The following is a 19,211-nucleotide window of genomic DNA, read 5'->3' as shown; positions in this document are numbered from 1 at the left end:
TGCCACCCAGGGCCTCAGAGGCAGAGAAGCAGCCGGTTATACCATAGATCTTGGACTCAAGTGAAGCTTTTGACACTGCTTTATATGACATTCTCACAAGAAAAGTAAGGAAAAGCTAACCAAATGGGCACATACTATCTGGAAATCATACTTGGAGGGTAGTTCTCAAAACCGAAGGATGTACTAACTGGGTTTCCTTTGTGATCTGTGCTGGATCCAGTACCAGTCAGCATTATACTCTTGGCTTGACCAAGAGAATAAGCTGTGCACATTGAATTTACAAATTATGTCAGGCTGGGAGGGACTGTAAGAAAGTTGAAGGAAGTTGGGAGTCAAAATTGAAAATGATGATGTAGAAATGATCTGGAAAAGAAGAAAAGGAAAAAAAAAAAAGACAAATACACAGGGATCTATATGTGGGAATAATCAGCTGCACAAATGCAAGGTGGGAAACATCTGGTGTGATAGCAGCTGCACAGAAGACAACTGCAAACTGAGTAAGAGTCAGAAATACCCTGCTGCTGTGAAAACACCATGCTGGCATGAGTAACCAGTGGTGAAGCATGTGAGACACGTGAGCAGGTCAGGCCTCGGCTGGAGCTCCCTGTCGCGTTTCCGACCCCCCAGCCCAAGGCACAGACCAGCCCCTTGGGAAAGCCCCCGGAGAGCAGCGGGATCAGAGCTCCTGAAACTGCTCGGCAAGGACTGGTGACGGGACATGTCGAGAAAGGGGTGAAAGTTTTCAATATTTAAAGGCTGCTGCTAGAAGAAGGGAGCAATCGGTTCTTGGCATCTGTAGAGAAAGAAGCAGTGGGTTTGCATTCAGAAAGACAGTTTCAGGTTAATATTAGTGAAATTGTACCAACAGGGGTCCTGAGGCACTGCGATAGGTTGTGGAATCCTCCTTAAGAACAGAAAAAATGAAAGGCTGTTGTGAAGAAGACCAGTGGTATTAACCTCTGCTAGGGTTAAGGGATGGACTAGAGACCCTCCTGAGTTTCCTCCCAACCCTGCTGTTCTGTGGGGTTTTTTCTGCTTGTACAAAGTGATTTCAGGGGTGTGTAGTTCTGACATGCAGCACTGGGCATAGCAAATTACAGGGCTAGAGAAATTAAACCAATCCCTGCTTTTATATTATAAACCAAGAAGCCCCCAAATTAATTACACCAAAAATGCAAACAGGGAAAGGATCTGCTCCAGACAGTGAGAAAACTCTCACTGACTTCTATTGCCCTTGGATAGAACCCAAAGAGAAGAGTCTGTCCTATTTTCCTTGAGAATTGCTAATGAGTGTGTTGAATAAAATACCATGTTACAAAGGAACTAAACTTGTCTGTAAAAGTCTTCACCCAGCCCTACTGTTTTAGTTTACTCATCTAGTGTATCTATTTTTTCCCGTAAAAAACTCAACGTGTCCTCAGCTTTCACTTGCAAAAGAAGACATGTTGAAAAGGATAGGTTTGGCCAAAAAAAACCAAAAAAACAAAAAAATCAAACTTCTGCCATGGTTCGTTTCTTCTTACCACTGACCTATATGGTATTGTGTCATATAACCAATCTGGTGTGTACAGATGGTGTAAGGACATGAAGAGTTTGTTTTGTTTAACGGCAGTGTGTAGTATTTTTCTCTATCCTTGTTGATCCAAGATTCAGCAAATTACTGGCTAAACAGTGGATATTCTCCAGTTTAATAAGTTAAATTACAGTTCTAATGGCTGACATTCAGTGGCACTCATTCATCTAGCTGCTGACATCAGATATTTCAGAACGATGTGTGGAATAGTAACATTCTCATCCAGTTACGACTGCTAATAACTACGAAACAGTTAAATCTTTAACCCTGCCCTCACAGCTGAATGATCAAGATATAGATATATAGATATATATAATATATATATATATAGCATATAAGTCTCAGCTGATTGTGGTTACATGCTGAAAATACGCTGCTGAATGTGTGCATGTTAGAATGTAGTAAACTACAGCAATTATGGAACTTGTAATAATTTCCACATCAGACCATATGCAGTTTAGCGCTCAGTTAGCAGTCTAAAACTTAGTCAGAGATGACATCTAAATTAGGCGTAAAGTACAGGCTGCTTCACAACTCCAGTGACAAATAAATAGTCTCTTCTCACCTTATCTGCCAGAAATCACTCATTTTAGTGCTCCAATATCTGTCTGAGCAGCAGCTGCTCGTATTGCTGGGTATTAGAGAACTTCTAAAATACAGCTTTCAGGGTGCAAATGAACGGTAGCAAATCGACCTTCAGCACCTTCATCAAAGACAAAAGGCTTCATTTCAATTAGTACTGGTGGCAATCTGTTGGAGTTATCAGATCAGAGAGTTATTAGATCAGACAGAGTAACATTCACGTTGCTTATGGAAACATTCATTCTGTGTTTGGGGAGTTAAATCAGAACTGTTGTCTTGACACTTTCTGAGGGAAATGGATGAATCCAAGGGTCACACAAAAAAAAGTGTCTTTTCCACCAAAATAAAATCTCACCAGGATTATTTTGGTCAACATGGCAGAAAACATTCAAAAGTCAAACAAGAATTTTTCTTCTGAGACATAGATAGTGAACATATATAGTGCCAAATAACAAGGTGACCAGGATATTCACTGGAAAAAGAAAAATCTAGCTTCAAAATTGGGTCAAATCCCAAATCTTCTGCTATTTATAATCTTTCTCCATTTCACGAATATTTCTGGAAAGACTTGTCTCTGTTTTGTTGCAGAACAAGAATATTTTTGAAATCTCAGAAAATTCCATAAAATGAGATTATTGTTCTCCATTCGGGTATCACAGCAAACATTACTTAAATATTTTTAGCTGCCTGACAAAGGCTTGCTTAGAACTGATTCCAAGTGATGACATGCAAATGGAAAGCTTTGTGTACAGCAGACACATTATCTGAGCACAGAGGTTCCCCTCCCTCCCCCATCAGCATTTTCTGATAGACTCTACTGATCCGAGGACTTTAGAGAACTGCTGAGGTAATGCTTACACTGAAGTTCAAGGGAAGTTTTGGAACATCCTCTGGTTAAAAAACAAAACAAAACAAAAAACTAACCACACACCACCCCCCAAATTCTTAGCAGGACAACTCAACTTGCAAAAGGAATCTGATTTTCAAGCCAGGTCTTCCTTCTGAGCTCTTCTTATTTTAGAGCTGCATTGAAACAGAAGAGTGCTCTTCAGAGAGTCAATATGGTTTCCATTTGGTATTATCCCATGACTTGAGTTAATTCCATCACTGCTGTAGCTCTCAGTTGGGTGAAGGAAAGATGCTTTCCTCTGTTCCTGAAGGTAATCAGGGCTATCACGGGAATGAGGGGGAGAAAAAGGCAGATAAAGACAGTATATTCTTTAGGTTTACAAAATCGGTCAAGGGAAGCTCCGTGTGAAAACTCACAGCCAGGTCACAGACACAGTGGCCATGATAAAACGGCTTCCCTTCGGCTCTGGGTACATGTGGAATACATTGAGCCTAAAATGTAAACAGCCTCTCTCTGGTTAATCTCTGAGTAGATCTACTGAACTGTAGCTCACAACTGCTGTGTTCCCTGACAGCAATATGTTTCTGCTTGTTTATAAGCGTTTCTTACATGTGTTTCGAAGATGTGTGAACTCAAAAATTTTCCTGGGTCTGATTTTGCACTTTCATTTACCCTCATCCCAAAGAGGAAGGAAAATGTTTCTATATATGTAGTTTCCACTATATCTCATATTTCCAATTGTTCAATTTATAGGATAAGAATAGGGTTTGGGTTTGTTTGGCTTTTTTTTTGAAAGGAGATGAAGAAAGAAATCCTGCAGGTCAACAGGATAAATTTTAAAACATGGGTCTTGGCTTCGACTTCAGCTGGCGGGTGAAGAAGAGAGGAGTGAATATTGATAGAGAACTAGGAGCTAGAACAGAGGTTCCCAAACTCTCTTGGATTGCAATCAACCCTCAGAATTTCTTGTGGACCACCAGGCATCGTTATCATCAAACTTTTAATTGAAAACACTATTAAAAACAGTGTTTAATATGGCTCTGCGGATTAGCTGCGAACCCTTTACCGTGGCCTCCTGGACCACCAGTGTTCTGCGGACCACGGTTTGGGAACCACTGAACCAGACTACACACATAGCACACCTCAACAAAACACTTCTGTGTCTGAAAGCAGAGTCAGTCCTTCTATTGCACGATGTACTCAAATAATACACAAGTCAGTTTAACCTTCTTGGTACCTGAAGAACGCAGCACGCTTTTATTTTTCTCTTACCTTAAGTTTCCTTTTTATTGCTTTGGAGAAACAAGTAAACGGTGCCAAAAAGCCAGTTTATGATTGTTTCTTGTAGGATCTTTCTCATATCCGGCAGAGGTGTGAGCTTTCAGGAAGCTGTCTACGAATATAAGAAATATAAAACATAAACACCCCCCCCCCAACTGTGCACTGGTCATCCCAGAATAGTTATGGTATCTGTGAATCCTAAAAATATTATAAAAAAATTAAAATAGCATTTAAGTTTTAGTGGGGCTTTTTATTTTTTCTCCACTGAAAAAATGTGTTCTTTTTTTTTTTTTTTTTTTCCTTCCCAAATCTATTAACGATGTTAAAGCTTTGTGTGTGGTCGTTAAAGCATTTCAGCAGCTTTCTGCAAATTCTTGACAGTTATTCCTTGGCTGCGGTATTACCAGATTGTCTGTTTATCACCAGACAAAAACACAGAAGAAAATGAGGATAGAGCTGAGAAGGGAACTTTTAGGGAAATGTTATAAATAAGAACAGCGAAACACCAAGGGCCGTGATGAAGGCAGTGACAGAATGTGGTCTCCTGTGAGAGCGTGAATGGGCTGTAGCTTCTCTTTTGCTCATTCTGCCTCTGTATCTTCTTGCTTATGTGCATCCCACAGGCACGTCAGCTTTCCGTAAAGAAAGGTTTTTGTTGTTTTTTTTTTTTTTTCCTTTCTTCATATATTCAGTATCAACAGCCATAACACGGAACTGGGAATGAGGAACTTTGCCAACTAGTGGCATCGTAGAAAAACAAAAAGAACTTTTTTCTAAAAGGGCTTTTTTCTAAACGAGACTGTGCTTCCATGATAGTATCTTACTTGTTTTGGAGAGGAAAAAAATGCTGCTGCAGCACTTCTATACCCCTTGTATGCTCAATAGCCAAGGTAATGCAGAGGTTTGAGTCAGAGTGGGAGTGGAAAAGGGTCATTACAGCAAAACTAAGATGCAAGAGAAGTCAGCAAGGAAAAGGGGCAGCCTCTACTTTACAGTGAGAGAGAACAAAACCTACGCAGCTCCCCCGTCTACAGGCCTCTCCTGCAACACTCTACACGCAGCATCACTAAGGGATGCTACTGAAGCATTTATAGAAGTGGATTATTAATCTTCCTCATCTGTGTCCTAGCCCTCTCACACATCTGAAAGGGTCGGGTGTTTTTTATGTTGCCTGAATGCTTTTCTTTTCCCATGCGGTGCCAATGCTTAGAGGTAACTCTTGTTTTCCAGTGAGTGTTGCCGCCAGTGACTCGCTTATTGTTCATCTGAAATAGATAAAGTTCAGCTCGCGAACCTGACTAGACAGTGTAAAAACAAATCGTGTTGCCTCACCTCACCACTGCTCAGACTCATTGCCAAATTCCCCTCTGGTGAGGGGGGGGGGGTTAGGTGCCACTATCGTATGCCTGGTGCTTACCCGGGGTAAGATGCCCCAGCTGAACCAAATTTTTTAAGTATGTAACTCTGCACGAATGAGAAATACACGCGCAGTAGTCATGCCCTCCTCACGTTGCTGCCTGACACTGTTGCCGTAGATGATTTATGTACTTTCTTTAGTAAGTGCTGCCTTTCTGCCAACCCACCAGCTTTTGGCTTCTCTCCACAGGAAGCAGGGAGGCTGCCTTCACCTATGCCATTACTGCTGCCGGGGTTGCACACGCTGTCACGGCCGCCTGCAGCCAGGGCAACCTCAGCAATTGTGGCTGTGACCGAGAGAAACAGGGCTACTACAACCAGGAGGAGGGCTGGAAGTGGGGAGGCTGCTCTGCGGATATCAGATACGGCATTGAGTTCTCCCGGAGGTTTGTTGATGCCCGAGAAATCAAAAAGAATGCACGGAGGCTGATGAACTTGCACAACAATGAGGCTGGAAGAAAGGTATTCCAGAAAGGACGAGGGATGGGGAAACGTGTGCGCTGGAGGACGGGGGGAGGCTGGCTTGGTGGCAGGAGGCATTCCCACAAAACTTACCCCTCTCTCTGCTGTTCTCCCACACCCACATCAGGTTACCTGATGGCTTCTAATGTTTACATTTTGTTGCTGTCTCTTTTCATTCAAAGCTGGCCATGTATTATAGATGCTCCCCTAGATGTTTCTGCTTCCTAAACATTTTCTCCAGTCCCACTGATAACAGAGAGGACTTTGCTGGAGCTGCTTCCCATAACGATAAATCTTTCCTTTTCATCTCCTTTGCAAAAATCTAGCAAGAGATGTCAGGGCTCAGGACGGAGCTGTCTGCATTGCTGAACTCTCACAGCACTGGCAGCTATTTATTCTGTCCAAACCCAAACCCCTTCTTTGACCACAGCTCTAATGAAATACACACTCCATAGAAAATGCACAACTGTCCGTTCCTCACCGGTGGGCTGCAAACGGCTGCCTAAGGGTCACTTGGGAAGAAGAAATAGTTTCATGTCCACAACCATGACCGAGTTGCTTGCAATGGAAACAATAAACATCATGGAGCTACGCTGGTTTATATCCATTGATAACAATCCTCATAGCTCTCAAAGCTTGCCCTTTAAAAAGTACAACAAATCTTTCTGCATAATATATACCTACCTCAGGAGAGATTTAACTAAACCCTTTGAAGTGTTTCCTCCCCAGGTGAAAAAATGCTGCTTCTACCCTCCAGTGTTGTAGGAGGCTCCAATGTACCACCCCTCCACACAGAGCCCTCAAAGTTGACATTTTCTGCTCCAAAAGTGTGATCTTTCTGCCCTACACTGAGCACTAGCTGCTGAGGTGGGCAGAGAGGGTTGAATTGGTGGTGGCAGAAGCAGCACAATTATCTTACTGCCAGCATTTTGTTTATTAACACTCAGCCCATGCAACAAAACCTCCTGGGGATTGACGTTAGCTTGAAGGTGGTGGGTGGGCAGTTATCCACTGGGAGGAAATCACTATAGAAACTCAACACAGTGGAAGGGACCAGGTATAATCTTGAGTGTAGAGCCGGGATTGATCCCCGAATGATGGTTGAGTACCGAAGTCTCCAGATGGGAAGGAGACAGCTGGCTGAGGAGCCAGACAGGAAAACATCCTTAAGAGGGGCAGTCTTTTTTTCCAAAAACTTGCTGCCACGGGTGTAAGAGCACCTCATGCTGTGGAAGCACCTCGTACTGCTGTATGAGGTACTCCTGGGAGACCAGCAGCTTGGAAGACCAACTCCAAGTCTTATCACTTCTCTGAGCTTGGGTGCTTCACGTCGGAGTCATGCATCGTGTTTGGATGCAAAAAGAAGACGGAAACCACGTGTTAAACTTGCAAGGGAGCATTTATTACCTCTAGATGTGTCGTCATCCCCGCTCAAACTGGTAGCCCTCCGTGGTGGGCACCGTGCCACCTCCCGAGAGATGCTGATGAATGCCCTGTTTTGAATGTGTTACAGCCTAGACGTGAAAGAGGGAAAAAGAGCAAAAAGTGGATGTATAGAAGGAGAGCAGTGAAGTCTTTTGCCCAAGAAGAGAAGGCGGCTCAACATCTGAGCCAGACACTGCTCCCAGGTCCCCCAGTTCTAAATATAGCCCAGCAACCACTAGACCACATTGCTGATTCTTATTAAGCAAATTATATTTTTACTCTTCATCAGAATTTCATAAGCAGGGGGACAGAAGCAAACCAAAGAAGTGTGTGTTTTTACAGATATTTCTGGTAGCAGCATTCATGCGAATGCATTTCTTCTAACATTTCTAAAAACTTCATTTTTTTGCAAATGTTCTTTCAAAACCAAACGATAACGCTGACTTTCACGTTTTTGAGACAGGAATAAAAAGGCTTGTAAATTCTGACAATATAGGGTTGGGTTTTTTCCCCCCCAAATACATTTTTTTATAAATAGTATTTTGGAATTTACACACTTTTTTTGTTTGCATCTTTTAGTAGTTATTTAAGCCCACATATATATATATATTTGTTGTAATCATGAATGTATCATACTGCTTTCAAAAGCTAAGGATGATTGAAAGGATTTGGTGTCGCTTTTTGTTTTTGTTTTTAAGTACAATCCATCAAATCCCAAGGAATGTGCTCATATAAATATAGTTTGGGGGTCATGTTTCGAAATAATGTTGGTGCTCTGACACACATTCACGCGAAATGAATAAGCAAAGTTGTACAGTATATAATAGCGATTTTGGTTCATTTGAGATCATCTGCTGTTTGTGTAAGTGAGACATTTTGCATTCGAGACTGACTGAAACTTAAGGTTAGAACAAAATTCTGGAAACTAGGATATGCTTTCTTTGTTTCTGGGTTGGGTCAAATGCAGCCACAGACTTTTGTGCAATTTCAACATGTAATCAGGAGTCCCTTCTGAGAATCCAGGCAAACTTGAAATCTGACATACATTATTCTGAAATTTGGCATTTTGGGGGGATCCTGGGTAAACCTGGATTGGATTGTGAGCCTGACAGAAGATCTGACACCAGATTTTGCTTATGTGTGGATGTCATTCTGACATACCCCACACAGTCCTTCTTCAACTCCAGTCAGAAATAACTGCACGTATGGCTGGACGCTTGCTGAAGCCCAACACTGAACCTCCATCGTCCTCCTTTTCCCTTCCAAAAACCTCACAACACACTGGGAAAAGCTCGTACCTCTCTGAGGGAGACTGTCAGTACCATCCTGCTGGTCTGCATGTGATGTCTTAAAATTTGGAAACAGTTTGGAGCCAGGGTTCTGGTTCATGACGGCTATTATTAAGAACCAAAATAAGGATATTTTTCCTTTGTTATGAATAGAAATAAAAGGTAGGAAGGAGAACACAGGCAACTCAGATTTTTTTTTTTTTTTTTAAATTTTTATTGCTTCAGAAGTTGTCAGATAATCTTTTCAACTTTATGGTGGTAATGCCAAGGCAGTAAAGGAAATACATGCTCTTGTAGCTTCCTGCAGAGATTTCACAGCACTTTCACTATTTAAAATAACCTACATTTACAGCTATAATGGTAAGGATCACGTTATTCCGTCATACCAAACTGGCTTTTTGAGTTAGGTAAGAGCAACAGTATTTAGCCAGAAAATCTGCTATCTTCATTTTAGCCTTCTCTTTAAATCCCAGAGCCTCCTAAGATAGAAACATGAGGAAAAAGGGATGCAAAGAGCTCCCAACTCCATCTACAGTAATTTTCAACTCACTCTGAAGTCAGTGAAAGGCCTTTGATGGCTTCTCTAGACCTCTACCAAGTGGCCAGAAGATCATGGCTAGAATCGTTATCCAGGACTCTGACCACCAGTTTTGTCCCCAGAGCAATTATTTGGATTCTCTCTTAAACTATTGCATGGACTTTTCCATGCGCTGAGCAGGAATCTGGCCCATCCTCAATCTCTCCCAGCCCTTGTCCCAGACACACCTGGGAGTCAGAGGCGTTTGTGAGCGGTCACTATAGTGTCTTGCTCTCACAGGGAAGTTCCCAAAAGCTGGCCTGCTGGTATTTCACTGTTGTTAAAAATAGGGTCCTGAGGAATTTCTCTGTGAGGAAAAAGCAGCACTCTATAGATAATTGCACAAACTTTGCAAAGAGACGAGAGAGGAAAGAGTTCTGGGGGCTCTTTAACTTGAGTCTGGGGCTGAGATGCTCGGCACAACACTCTGATAAAGTACCTCCTCAGGGAAAAAAAAAAAAAAAGATATTTAGGATTTTCAGGGAATTTCTGATGACTGTGGAAAGAATGAATTGCCCTACACTGCATCCCCTAATGGCTCTGCATCGCATTTCTAAGAATTGCTTCAGCAAATGGCAAGTTTGTGAATTTTCTAATAAATTTGTAACGAATACCACCAGTGATGAAATAATAAACTTGCCATCGGTTCCATTTGGAAGAAATAAATGCTTAGTGATTCCTGGTGACATGAGACACTACTGATGGAAGATTTATGCTTTGTGGCAAAACAGCGCCGTGCTGTGTGAAAAAGCGAAGTAGCTAACTCCACCATCGGGTTCTAAATGGCCACGATGATTCAGGATGGAAAGTACAAGTGCGGTAAATGAAAACAAGCCCCCGAAGGAGGACTAGTGCAAGCTTAATGCCAATGTTACTGAGAGAATGGCCTGTTGCAAATCTGAACGATTACAGAGAGATCTGCGGGCAAAACTTTGATAGAGTAATGAAAAATTAAATACCAACAAAACCAAGGAAGCTTTGATGTTGTTTTATGAGACAGCTTTCTACCGGGTATTTTTAGAAACAAGTATCTTTAGTCTGGGATAAACGGACTTGGAAATAGTAACATCTGGGAATGCACGCCATTAATCTTAACTTTTTGTTGAAAGCTTCAAAACAATGACCGGCTCTCGTGGGCAATCTCAATTGTAAAAATGGGATTTTCTGTTTGTTTGTTTTTAAGGGGGAAGGAGCTAAAAGAACAAGCTGACAAATTGGTAGCAGATCACAGCTTTTACCCAAAAGAAGAGAATAAATGTTTCTAACAGTTTATCAATCAATTAGCCTTTTATGATAGACAATGACTGTGGTTATGTGGAGGAAAACTGGCTTATTTCTTTCCCTTCCAGAAACACACCCCTCACGCTGGCTGCCAGCAGCTCAGCCTGGTACCAGCCCAATATTTATTCCTTTGTAACGCTGATGGGTTTTTCTTGTTGTTTTTTTGGAATGCCTAGAAGATGACAACATCTTATTTTACATTCAAAACAATAAGAGTGTGGGGACAAAAAAAAAAAAAAAAAAAATTCAGACTCTTCAGAGGAGATTATTTAATTACTTGGGACAACATTTCCATCGAAGCCATGGCTCATTCTCACAGTTCCTGGCGCCACAGGACTGTGGTACTGGGAAGGGGTTTTTTTTGCTGACATGCTTTGGCTATAGAACAACTAATGAGGTGATTTGTTGGTCACCATTCATTATACATATACACACACACATATATGTGTAGAGTGTGTGTGTACACAATTATGGATATTTATACATATTTGTGTGCTATCTGTGCATAAAATATGTAAGAAAGGGTTAGCTCACTTCACCTCACATGAAATTTAAATTAATAAGCTCAGTTCTGCAAGATGCACAGCATGCCCTAACATGTTGCAGACTGCCCTCACTGTCACCTAACAGGACATAAAGATTTAGAAGCAATACCCAGAAAAAGACTCCGGATGAAATGCTCCAAAATCACAGTGGAGGCTGAATCCCAGTTTCAAAAGTGAAAGCCAACTAATTTTATGCTCTTATATTCCTAAAATAGTCTTAAAAATGTGAGTTTGTTCCCTAAGACATTTCAGCGATTTAAAAAATGTGACTTTCCAGGTTTTACAGCCCTGACTCCATCATTTGCTGAAAGTTTCTTTCTCTAAATGAGACAAACTATTTCACTGCACATCCCTTGTGAGAACACTCATGAAAGAAAAGCTTTCGATAGTTGTGCTTCATGGCAGACTTTCTACTTTCCCACTTAAAGTGATTTGCAGACAGCTCTAACTCCAGTTTCAAAAAGTTTGGTGCTACAGCTTGGGTGGGTTAGATGGATAACTAATGCTTATCCATATGTCCTGAATATGCAAGCTTTGGCTCAAAATCTCATGAGGATAGTTCTCCTGCTTCCAGTTGGGCTGGATTTACCAGCCTATTTTTTTCTTCCAGAAACACGCCCTTAACGTTGACTGCCAGAAGCTACATCTGGTACTATCCTACTTTTTGAACATTTTGCTTTAAAATTAGAGGGGGGAATAGCCAAATATTTTAGGACTTGCTAAATGGTTTTATTCTAGAAATGCGCATGCCCATGCATACCGTGCAATGTATGCAAGAAAGAGATCATCCATCTAGTAAAATATCACTGCACCCCCTCAAACCTGACATCTCTATGCTGCCTGACGGAATAAAACCAGCAGTGAAATGTTTTTAACCCTTTCAGATGATATTTAAAATTTTACCTTTAAGTTTTATGAGGGATTCCATAGGAAAGAGAGTGAAATACTGCGATCATGCTCGATGTGCGGATGATTTGAAGGGTGCTTCTCAAGACTTTTGCTTTTCACAACATTCCGCTGTAAAAATAAAATTGTGAAAGTTTTGACCAATTGCAGCTGTTTGTTGCTCAAACTTAGCAGCTATTTACTCTTCTAGAAGGTAGGGAAGAGGCACAGATGGGTTAGGCTCTATAGCCCATCCCCATAATAGTACGGACTTCCATCTGACGTGCAGCATGTCCCCAAATCCCAGGTTTAATTTCCTGCTAGCCAAGAAGAGAACTTGGGTAAAGAGACCAGTGGGTCTTCAGGTTTATAAATGCGTTCAGTAGGACTACTCTGGGAGAGGATGCCTTACACAGGGAGGCAGGTGAAGGGCTGGAGAAGGTGAATTGATGCCTCTTGGCAACTTAGAGGGTCCTCAACCCTGCTGAGCTCTAGCCAGTGCCAGGGAAAAACCATCTCATGCTGTGGCTGGATATTGACCCGCTCCAAAGAAGAGGCTCCCTGATCCCATTGAACCAAACAATAAGAAAAATAGAGATGTGACAAGAGAAGGAGTGAGCACAGTAATTCAGTTCCTCATCTCCCATCCCATGGAGCATAAGCACCGTTTTGGTGTTCGATATACGAGCCTCACAAAGAGGCAGAAAGAAAAATATGCAGCTGAAGCACCTGCATTCCTCTCCTGCTGGCTCCATGTCTTCTCTTCACAGAGCTGGGCACAACGTGAGGAGACACGGCACGAATCGCTCAATTTTGGGCTCTGTGATCTGCTGTTAATGAAGAATATTTTCAGGACGTTTGTATTAGAAGAGTAGCATTACACCCTACTAATATTAGTTACACCTCTGGCTATCCGAGTTCAAAACCCAAACCCAAACCAACGCAACGTTGTTTCCCAGCTGGGTCCACGAGCTCAGCGTTTTGTCAGCAGTAGTGGACCCCAGGCTGCACCAAGACTAAGGTTAGCCAGTGCCCACACATCATCTGCAAGCCATCAGCTCTCGCGGCTGCAGCCGCACGAGTATCAAAGGGGTGGTGACATCTTGCGACCAGGATCCATCTCTTTTGGTACTGTTATTACCCAAAACAAAAGACGATCACTTGCATATTTGATGGAGGAAAACTCCGAAGGTCTTCTGTTTCTTTTTGATATTGCAGTCAAAAAGTAATATGGATTTTGTTACATTCAACATCTGGTCCAAAAATGTGCATTTCCACTAAGGAAAACACAAACCAGAAAAGGCAGGCCAAAACAAACACACACAAAATGTTACTATTGTTTTTACATATTTTATCCAGATAGGATTTTTAATATGTACAGAAACTGTATCTGATGTTAAGCAGTTGGGTCTAGATATGGAACTCAAAAAAACTAATTTATTTTCATGCCTATCATTTCGGTCTTCGCAAGTCTTTTTCTACTTAACTGGCAGCGGACAACCTTCAAATTGCATTTTCGGTGGATGATTTATATAGGTATAAAAATATGTGGGATAAGAAATCTTTAACATTATATTTCACAATTCATTTAACAAAGTAGCAGTAGTTAGAAAATTTTACTTGGCAGGATCGTGCTGGGGTGGGAGTGGGCCTGTATGTGGAAAAGGGACCTAAGGAATGTTCCTACGATTAGTCTGAGGCAGCACAGTCCAACGATGGGAATTTGCTCTGGGAGGTAGATCTTGCTGTAAAACGCTTTAGATTAGATACGAGGCACTGACATATGACAAATGAAACTGCTGCAAGAGTGGGCCATACGAGCTAATGATTTTCAATCTTTAATCAGGCACCTAGCTTGGCATAGCGCATTAGATTTGAGCAAATAAGGCTCAGGGTCAAAGCTCTGATGGGAATTCTGCTGAGGAAAACTGAGCTGGAGGGACATTTAGGAAGAAAAACGTTAGTTGCTCTTCAGCCACAGCACCGAGGGAACAAGGTGAAATCCTGCCACCTTTGCCAGGTCCAGTGACACCTTGCTGGCATGTGGGAAGCTGCTCGAGATACGGCGCAGGCAGACGTACCTCTGGGACAGCCAGAGTGTGCGGGCTTGTCGGCCAAGAGGAACGCTCTGCAGCATCTGGGTGGAAAGAAGGGAAAAAAAAAAAAAATGTTGCTTAGAATCTGCTTAGCTTGAGCCTTGTATTCCCTGACCTCCAAGTTTTTGGGCACAGTTCTATACCCACAGCTGACTGTGGGCACGCAAATTATAGCATTCAGGAATTTAACTACCTGATGATTGGGCCTGCGCTCAGTGTTGTAACCCCAAGCATTCCACATTCATGAGAGAAGCCTCCAAAAAAATAATAAAAAAAAAAAAAAAACCAAACCTGCGAGATTGGCTTCAGGATCGTGAATTAAAACTTTTTTGAAACTTCTGCTTTTTTGAGCCTGTGTGGCTTGCATTTGCAAGTTCTTCCACCACCATAAACAGTGGCGACTTCTGAAAAAAATACAGCAGTGAAATCAGATTTCTGTACAGCAAAATGACTCATGAAACTGGAGCTTCAGAAAGACAACAACAACAACAAAAAAAAGAAATCAAGACTTAGGATAAAGCTGCTGGAGATTGTACTGCAGAGAGGTGCCAGGCAGTGCTGTAAACAAATGGCAGCATCTCAAGCAAATACACACACACATCCATATATATAATTATGCACAGATATACAAAGATATCACCTAGGACACCAGAATGGGTGATATCTTTGTCTTTCAGGAAAAATTACAAATTCTGTTGTATCAGGGAAGCACAAGGAGCCTCACAAGCTTCACCTCCTCCCACTCTCTGAACAAGTTACTGACTTGGCCTTTTCAACCAAAAACCAGACATCAGAAACACATGCAAAACATGACAAAACAGGTACTCTTCACCAAGATTTACTACCTGGGGAGAAGAGGAGCATGAGTCAGGTGTTGCAGATCCGTCTCATTAGTAATTCTTTGCTGGAAGCCCTTGGCTCCTGGTGCTCTTTGGTGAAGGTGTAGAGCAGGTTGCCTCCATCCACATTTTGCCACGGATTTTGCAGTTCTTGTGGCTGCAACACAGCCACTGGCTTCTTGGCCAGTGGTTGAGAAATCTGTAGAAACAAGCTAGTTTCAAAAAAACCCCATATTTCAGTAATATCAAGCAAAGCTTTTATACGTATCTACACGCACACCTAAATAGCAATAGACTGTTTTAACCCAAATTTGTGGTACAGGATTGGAATGTTGTTTGGGGGTGTCTGAAAAAAATCACATCCTTCTGCACAGAGGAGACCCCTGAAACACCCTGGAGTATTCCCTAATTCCATAATTCCTTCATTCCTCTGCCCGCTGGCACTGAAACACTGCTGCTGCAGCAGAAGGTGGCAAGTTTTTGCTTTTTTTCTGTAAGGAAGAGAGGAAGGTGATACAGCGTGTCAGTGGCCTTTCCAGTGTCCACAAAAAAACCAGCTCATTGCAGCCTTCATGATCTTTTTTTACAGTAGCTGTAGCTATAGAAACTTCTTCCCTAACCCAGTAACTCTACCTGGAAATCAGCTTCTCTGCCTCAGGCTAACTTGACCTTGACCTTGGAAAAGCCTGCGGTTTCAGAAGGTCTAAGGTATTTTTGAATAGGATGCTCAGCTACCTTGTACATGCTACTGCATGTTGGCAAGGGAGAATCAAACCCAAATATTCTCTTTAATATTGAAACCCCAGAAATTTGGGAAAAAAACAAAACATACAATTTAAGTGAAACTCGAACAACTCAGGAGGGTGCCCTCTATTTGCAGGGATAACCAGATCTGTGCAGCTTTTATTTTAAGGCCGGTTTCTTAAGCAGTAAGCATTTTTTACTTCCCTTCTACTTCATTATGCCATTGTACTCAGATTTCGGCCCTTTTATCCTTTGCCCATTTCAGTCATGTTTTGGGATCTGCAACGAAACCACTACAGGAGATGGTCTGCAGCATCAGTAATGCTTTAAGACAAGCTCGGTAGCTCATATTTCTTTGTTAGCATCCCATCGCGAAGGGGAAAGATCAGTTTGCTTTGTTCTTAGGCCCTGATTTTCATAAGCTAATGATGACTGTGGGTGTAATTGTGGTCAGGCTTAAGTGGTAGCGTGAGGGCAGAAAAACAGAGAGGCGCTTCCGCGAGGCTGGTTTCCCCTCTGCTGAGCACAGGGAGCTGAGGGCATCTGCTCGCCTCCCCCCGGGCACAGACCCCTGCCCAGGGAAGGAGGGATGTGCCAGCCAGGAGGTGGGAGCGGAGCTGGAGCCCGAGCACCCACCGGTTTGGGTACCTTCTAGGGACCATTCGATGCTGGATTAACCCCCCCCCTAGATTAACCTCCTCTAGCAATAGCAATAATAAACGCTCCCAGTTCAATTTGACTCACAGCTGAGCGGGACCCTTCAGTGGATTTTATTTTATTTCCTCTAACATTGTGCAATTGTTGCCCTGGTGCAAAAAATGTATTTGTGGGTGAACATTCACTTGATAGTTGGGCTAGATACTGCAAGGAGTGCTGCTTTGAAAGGGGATGGTATGCTCTGTGGGTTGAATAGTTACTAGGTATGCTAGTATTCCCACTGTTAGTATAGGCAAAATTTTTAATTATGCAGTGAACATGAACGCCTATTCAGACACACAATCTATACTGTTCTGTGATACTAAAGCCGGTCAAAAATTTAAAAAAAAAAAATTCTTAAAGCAATTAAGATTAAATATTCTGCATCTTACAATGCTTTAAAAGAATGGTATTTTTTCCTAATTTCAAAATGAAAATGGTTGGACAAAAGTTTTTTTAAGTCAGTGGAGTCCCATGAATTACTTTGGCTCTAAAGAGACGCCTTCTGAAATTTAAGTGAATATCCTCCAATACGGTTGAACATCAATATTACCAATAGCTTTAAATAACATATGCCTAATATGAACTGAGAAGGTAATAAAAATACGGTGGCTGAGCTCTAGGTTGCTGCAGCCTGTGAGCTGTGGTGGCTTCACGAGCATAAGAAAGCTAAAACTTGAGTTAGTCTGTGTCGTCGTTATTCTGAGGTTGGCAATAACATGCAAATGTTTTCTAATGAAATGACAAAACACTGAGTTTCCGACCAGGTGCCACATAAAACAGAAAGTTACGAGCATTCTGCTGGGAGGTGAGAAGATTGCTAAGCGTTCATCTGAAAAATGTCACCCAGCAGCAGTGATGCAGTAATGGCTATTCATATGAACTAAACAGGCCGAGGTTTAGGCAAGCTTGCAATACTGTTTTCCTGAAGTAACAATGTGCAAATGTCTGTACACATAGGTTCTCGAAGAGAGAATGAAATTGGAGTGCAAGTGTCACGGCGTTTCAGGTTCCTGTACAACTAAGACCTGCTGGACCACTCTCCCTAAATTCAGAGAGATTGGATATATTTTGAAAGAGAAATACAATGCTGCGGTGCAAGTGGAGGTGGTACGAGCCAGTAGACTAAGACAGCCGACCTTCCTGAAGATCAAGCAGATTAAGAGTTACCAGAAACCCATGGAAACGGATTTAGTGTATATCGAAAAGTCACCCAACTACTGTGAGGAAGATGCTTCCACGGGGAGCGTCGGTACCCAGGGACGACTCTGCAACCGCACCTCTCCCAACGCGGATGGGTGCGACATGATGTGCTGTGGAAGAGGGTATAACACACACCAGTACACCAAGGTGTGGCAGTGTAATTGCAAATTCCACTGGTGCTGCTTTGTGAAGTGCAACACGTGTAGCGAGCGGACAGAGGTGTTCACCTGCAAATAACGGCATCATGTGCAAACGAACAGAACAAATCGCCACGAGTGAAGAAAGTGGAGTACAACAAACGACGACAGCATCATTTTGCACATCTAATCTTCTTCGGGAAAAAAAAAAAAAAGCAACCAACCAACACCACCACAACCACTTCCCCTCCCCACTACTTACACTTCTAAGGATGGTGCATTTTGGCTGGCTGGCTGTTGTAACTGCTTTGGAAACAAGGGCAACAGGATTAAGGTGATGTTGACCACCACATGAAACTTTCTCTCTTTTTTTTTTTTTTTTTTTTTTTTTTGTTAACTACAATCTGGGTGTTGTAGAGTTCTCCTAGTATGTGTTTTAAGTTATACATATCAGAGAAGCTGATTGCATTGCAGCTCCACTGAAATCTGAAAGAAAAAGACACTTTCTCCTATTTTACAACAACAAAACCACCAAGCCCTGTGCAAATAAAGACTTTTTTTTTTTTTTTTTTTTTTTTAAGGAAATGAAATCTTCACTGACTAGAACACAGCACTCTTGCTGCAAAAACGTAAATTTCTAAGAAAGCAGGTAGAGAGAAAACAACTGGTAGGGAGACAAAAATCTGTGGCTGAAATACTCCGCTATCAGTTTGGAAAAAAAATAACGTTCACAAAATTACATCAGCTGCCAGTGACACTGGAACTCTTTGAATGAACATTAAAAATAATTATTTATGTTTTTAATAGTATCAAAAAATTCTAAGCACTAACGGGTAGCTATGTCTTAATTCTGTACTAAATGTAAACTTATTGGAACTCTGACTTTATGACTTTTGTATTTGGTTCTCCCTAAGTTCTTCAATGCTACTGATCTGTTGTCACTCCACTATTAGAGAGTTCAATTACTGTAGGCCTTAAGCAATTACCAGAACTGAGCAAAAAAAAAAAAAAAAGAATATGCGAAACTGTGGTTACAAATGCTTGACAAAGACTTTTCCCGCTTGCCTCCTGAATAAGAATGACTCTTTTTAGACTCAGGCTTGAGGCGTGGAGCACCTGCTCTCAGCTCCTCGTAGGGAGTTTTAGGATACAAAGACACGCTTCGACAAGCATCAAAGGTTTTGCTTTGCCATCAAATGCACTAAGCTGGATCTTCCAAGCGTTGCATTTTGCCTTTAACGGTTGAACGTTAATATTACCAATAGTTTTAAATAACTTATGCCTAGTATGAACTGAGAAGGTAATAAAAATACGGTTGCTGAGCTCTAGG

At 41.9% G+C, this 19,211-nt stretch overlaps 1 protein-coding gene across 2 annotated transcripts in view; it reads left to right on the top strand.

Annotated features, from left to right (window-relative positions):
- WNT7B (Wnt family member 7B) overlaps positions 1–18,179 on the top strand; it is a 94,568-nt gene extending 76,389 nt beyond the window's left edge. For both annotated transcript variants that reach the window (XM_074901195.1, XM_074901194.1), the window contains exons 3-4: positions 5,893–6,164; positions 17,502–18,179. In XM_074901195.1, coding sequence (XP_074757296.1) covers positions 5,893–6,164; positions 17,502–17,981 — 752 coding nt within the window. In that variant the 3' untranslated portion in view covers positions 17,982–18,179. The remainder of the gene's footprint in view (positions 1–5,892; positions 6,165–17,501) is intronic.
- The last annotated feature ends 1,032 nt before the right edge of the window (positions 18,180–19,211 follow it).

The sequence above is a fragment of the Athene noctua genome, chromosome 3, assembly GCF_965140245.1.
Source record: "Athene noctua chromosome 3, bAthNoc1.hap1.1, whole genome shotgun sequence".
Lineage (NCBI taxonomy): Eukaryota > Metazoa > Chordata > Aves > Strigiformes > Strigidae > Athene > Athene noctua.
The sequence above is the reverse complement of the archived record's forward strand: the minus strand, read 5'-3'. Positions and strand labels throughout refer to the sequence as shown.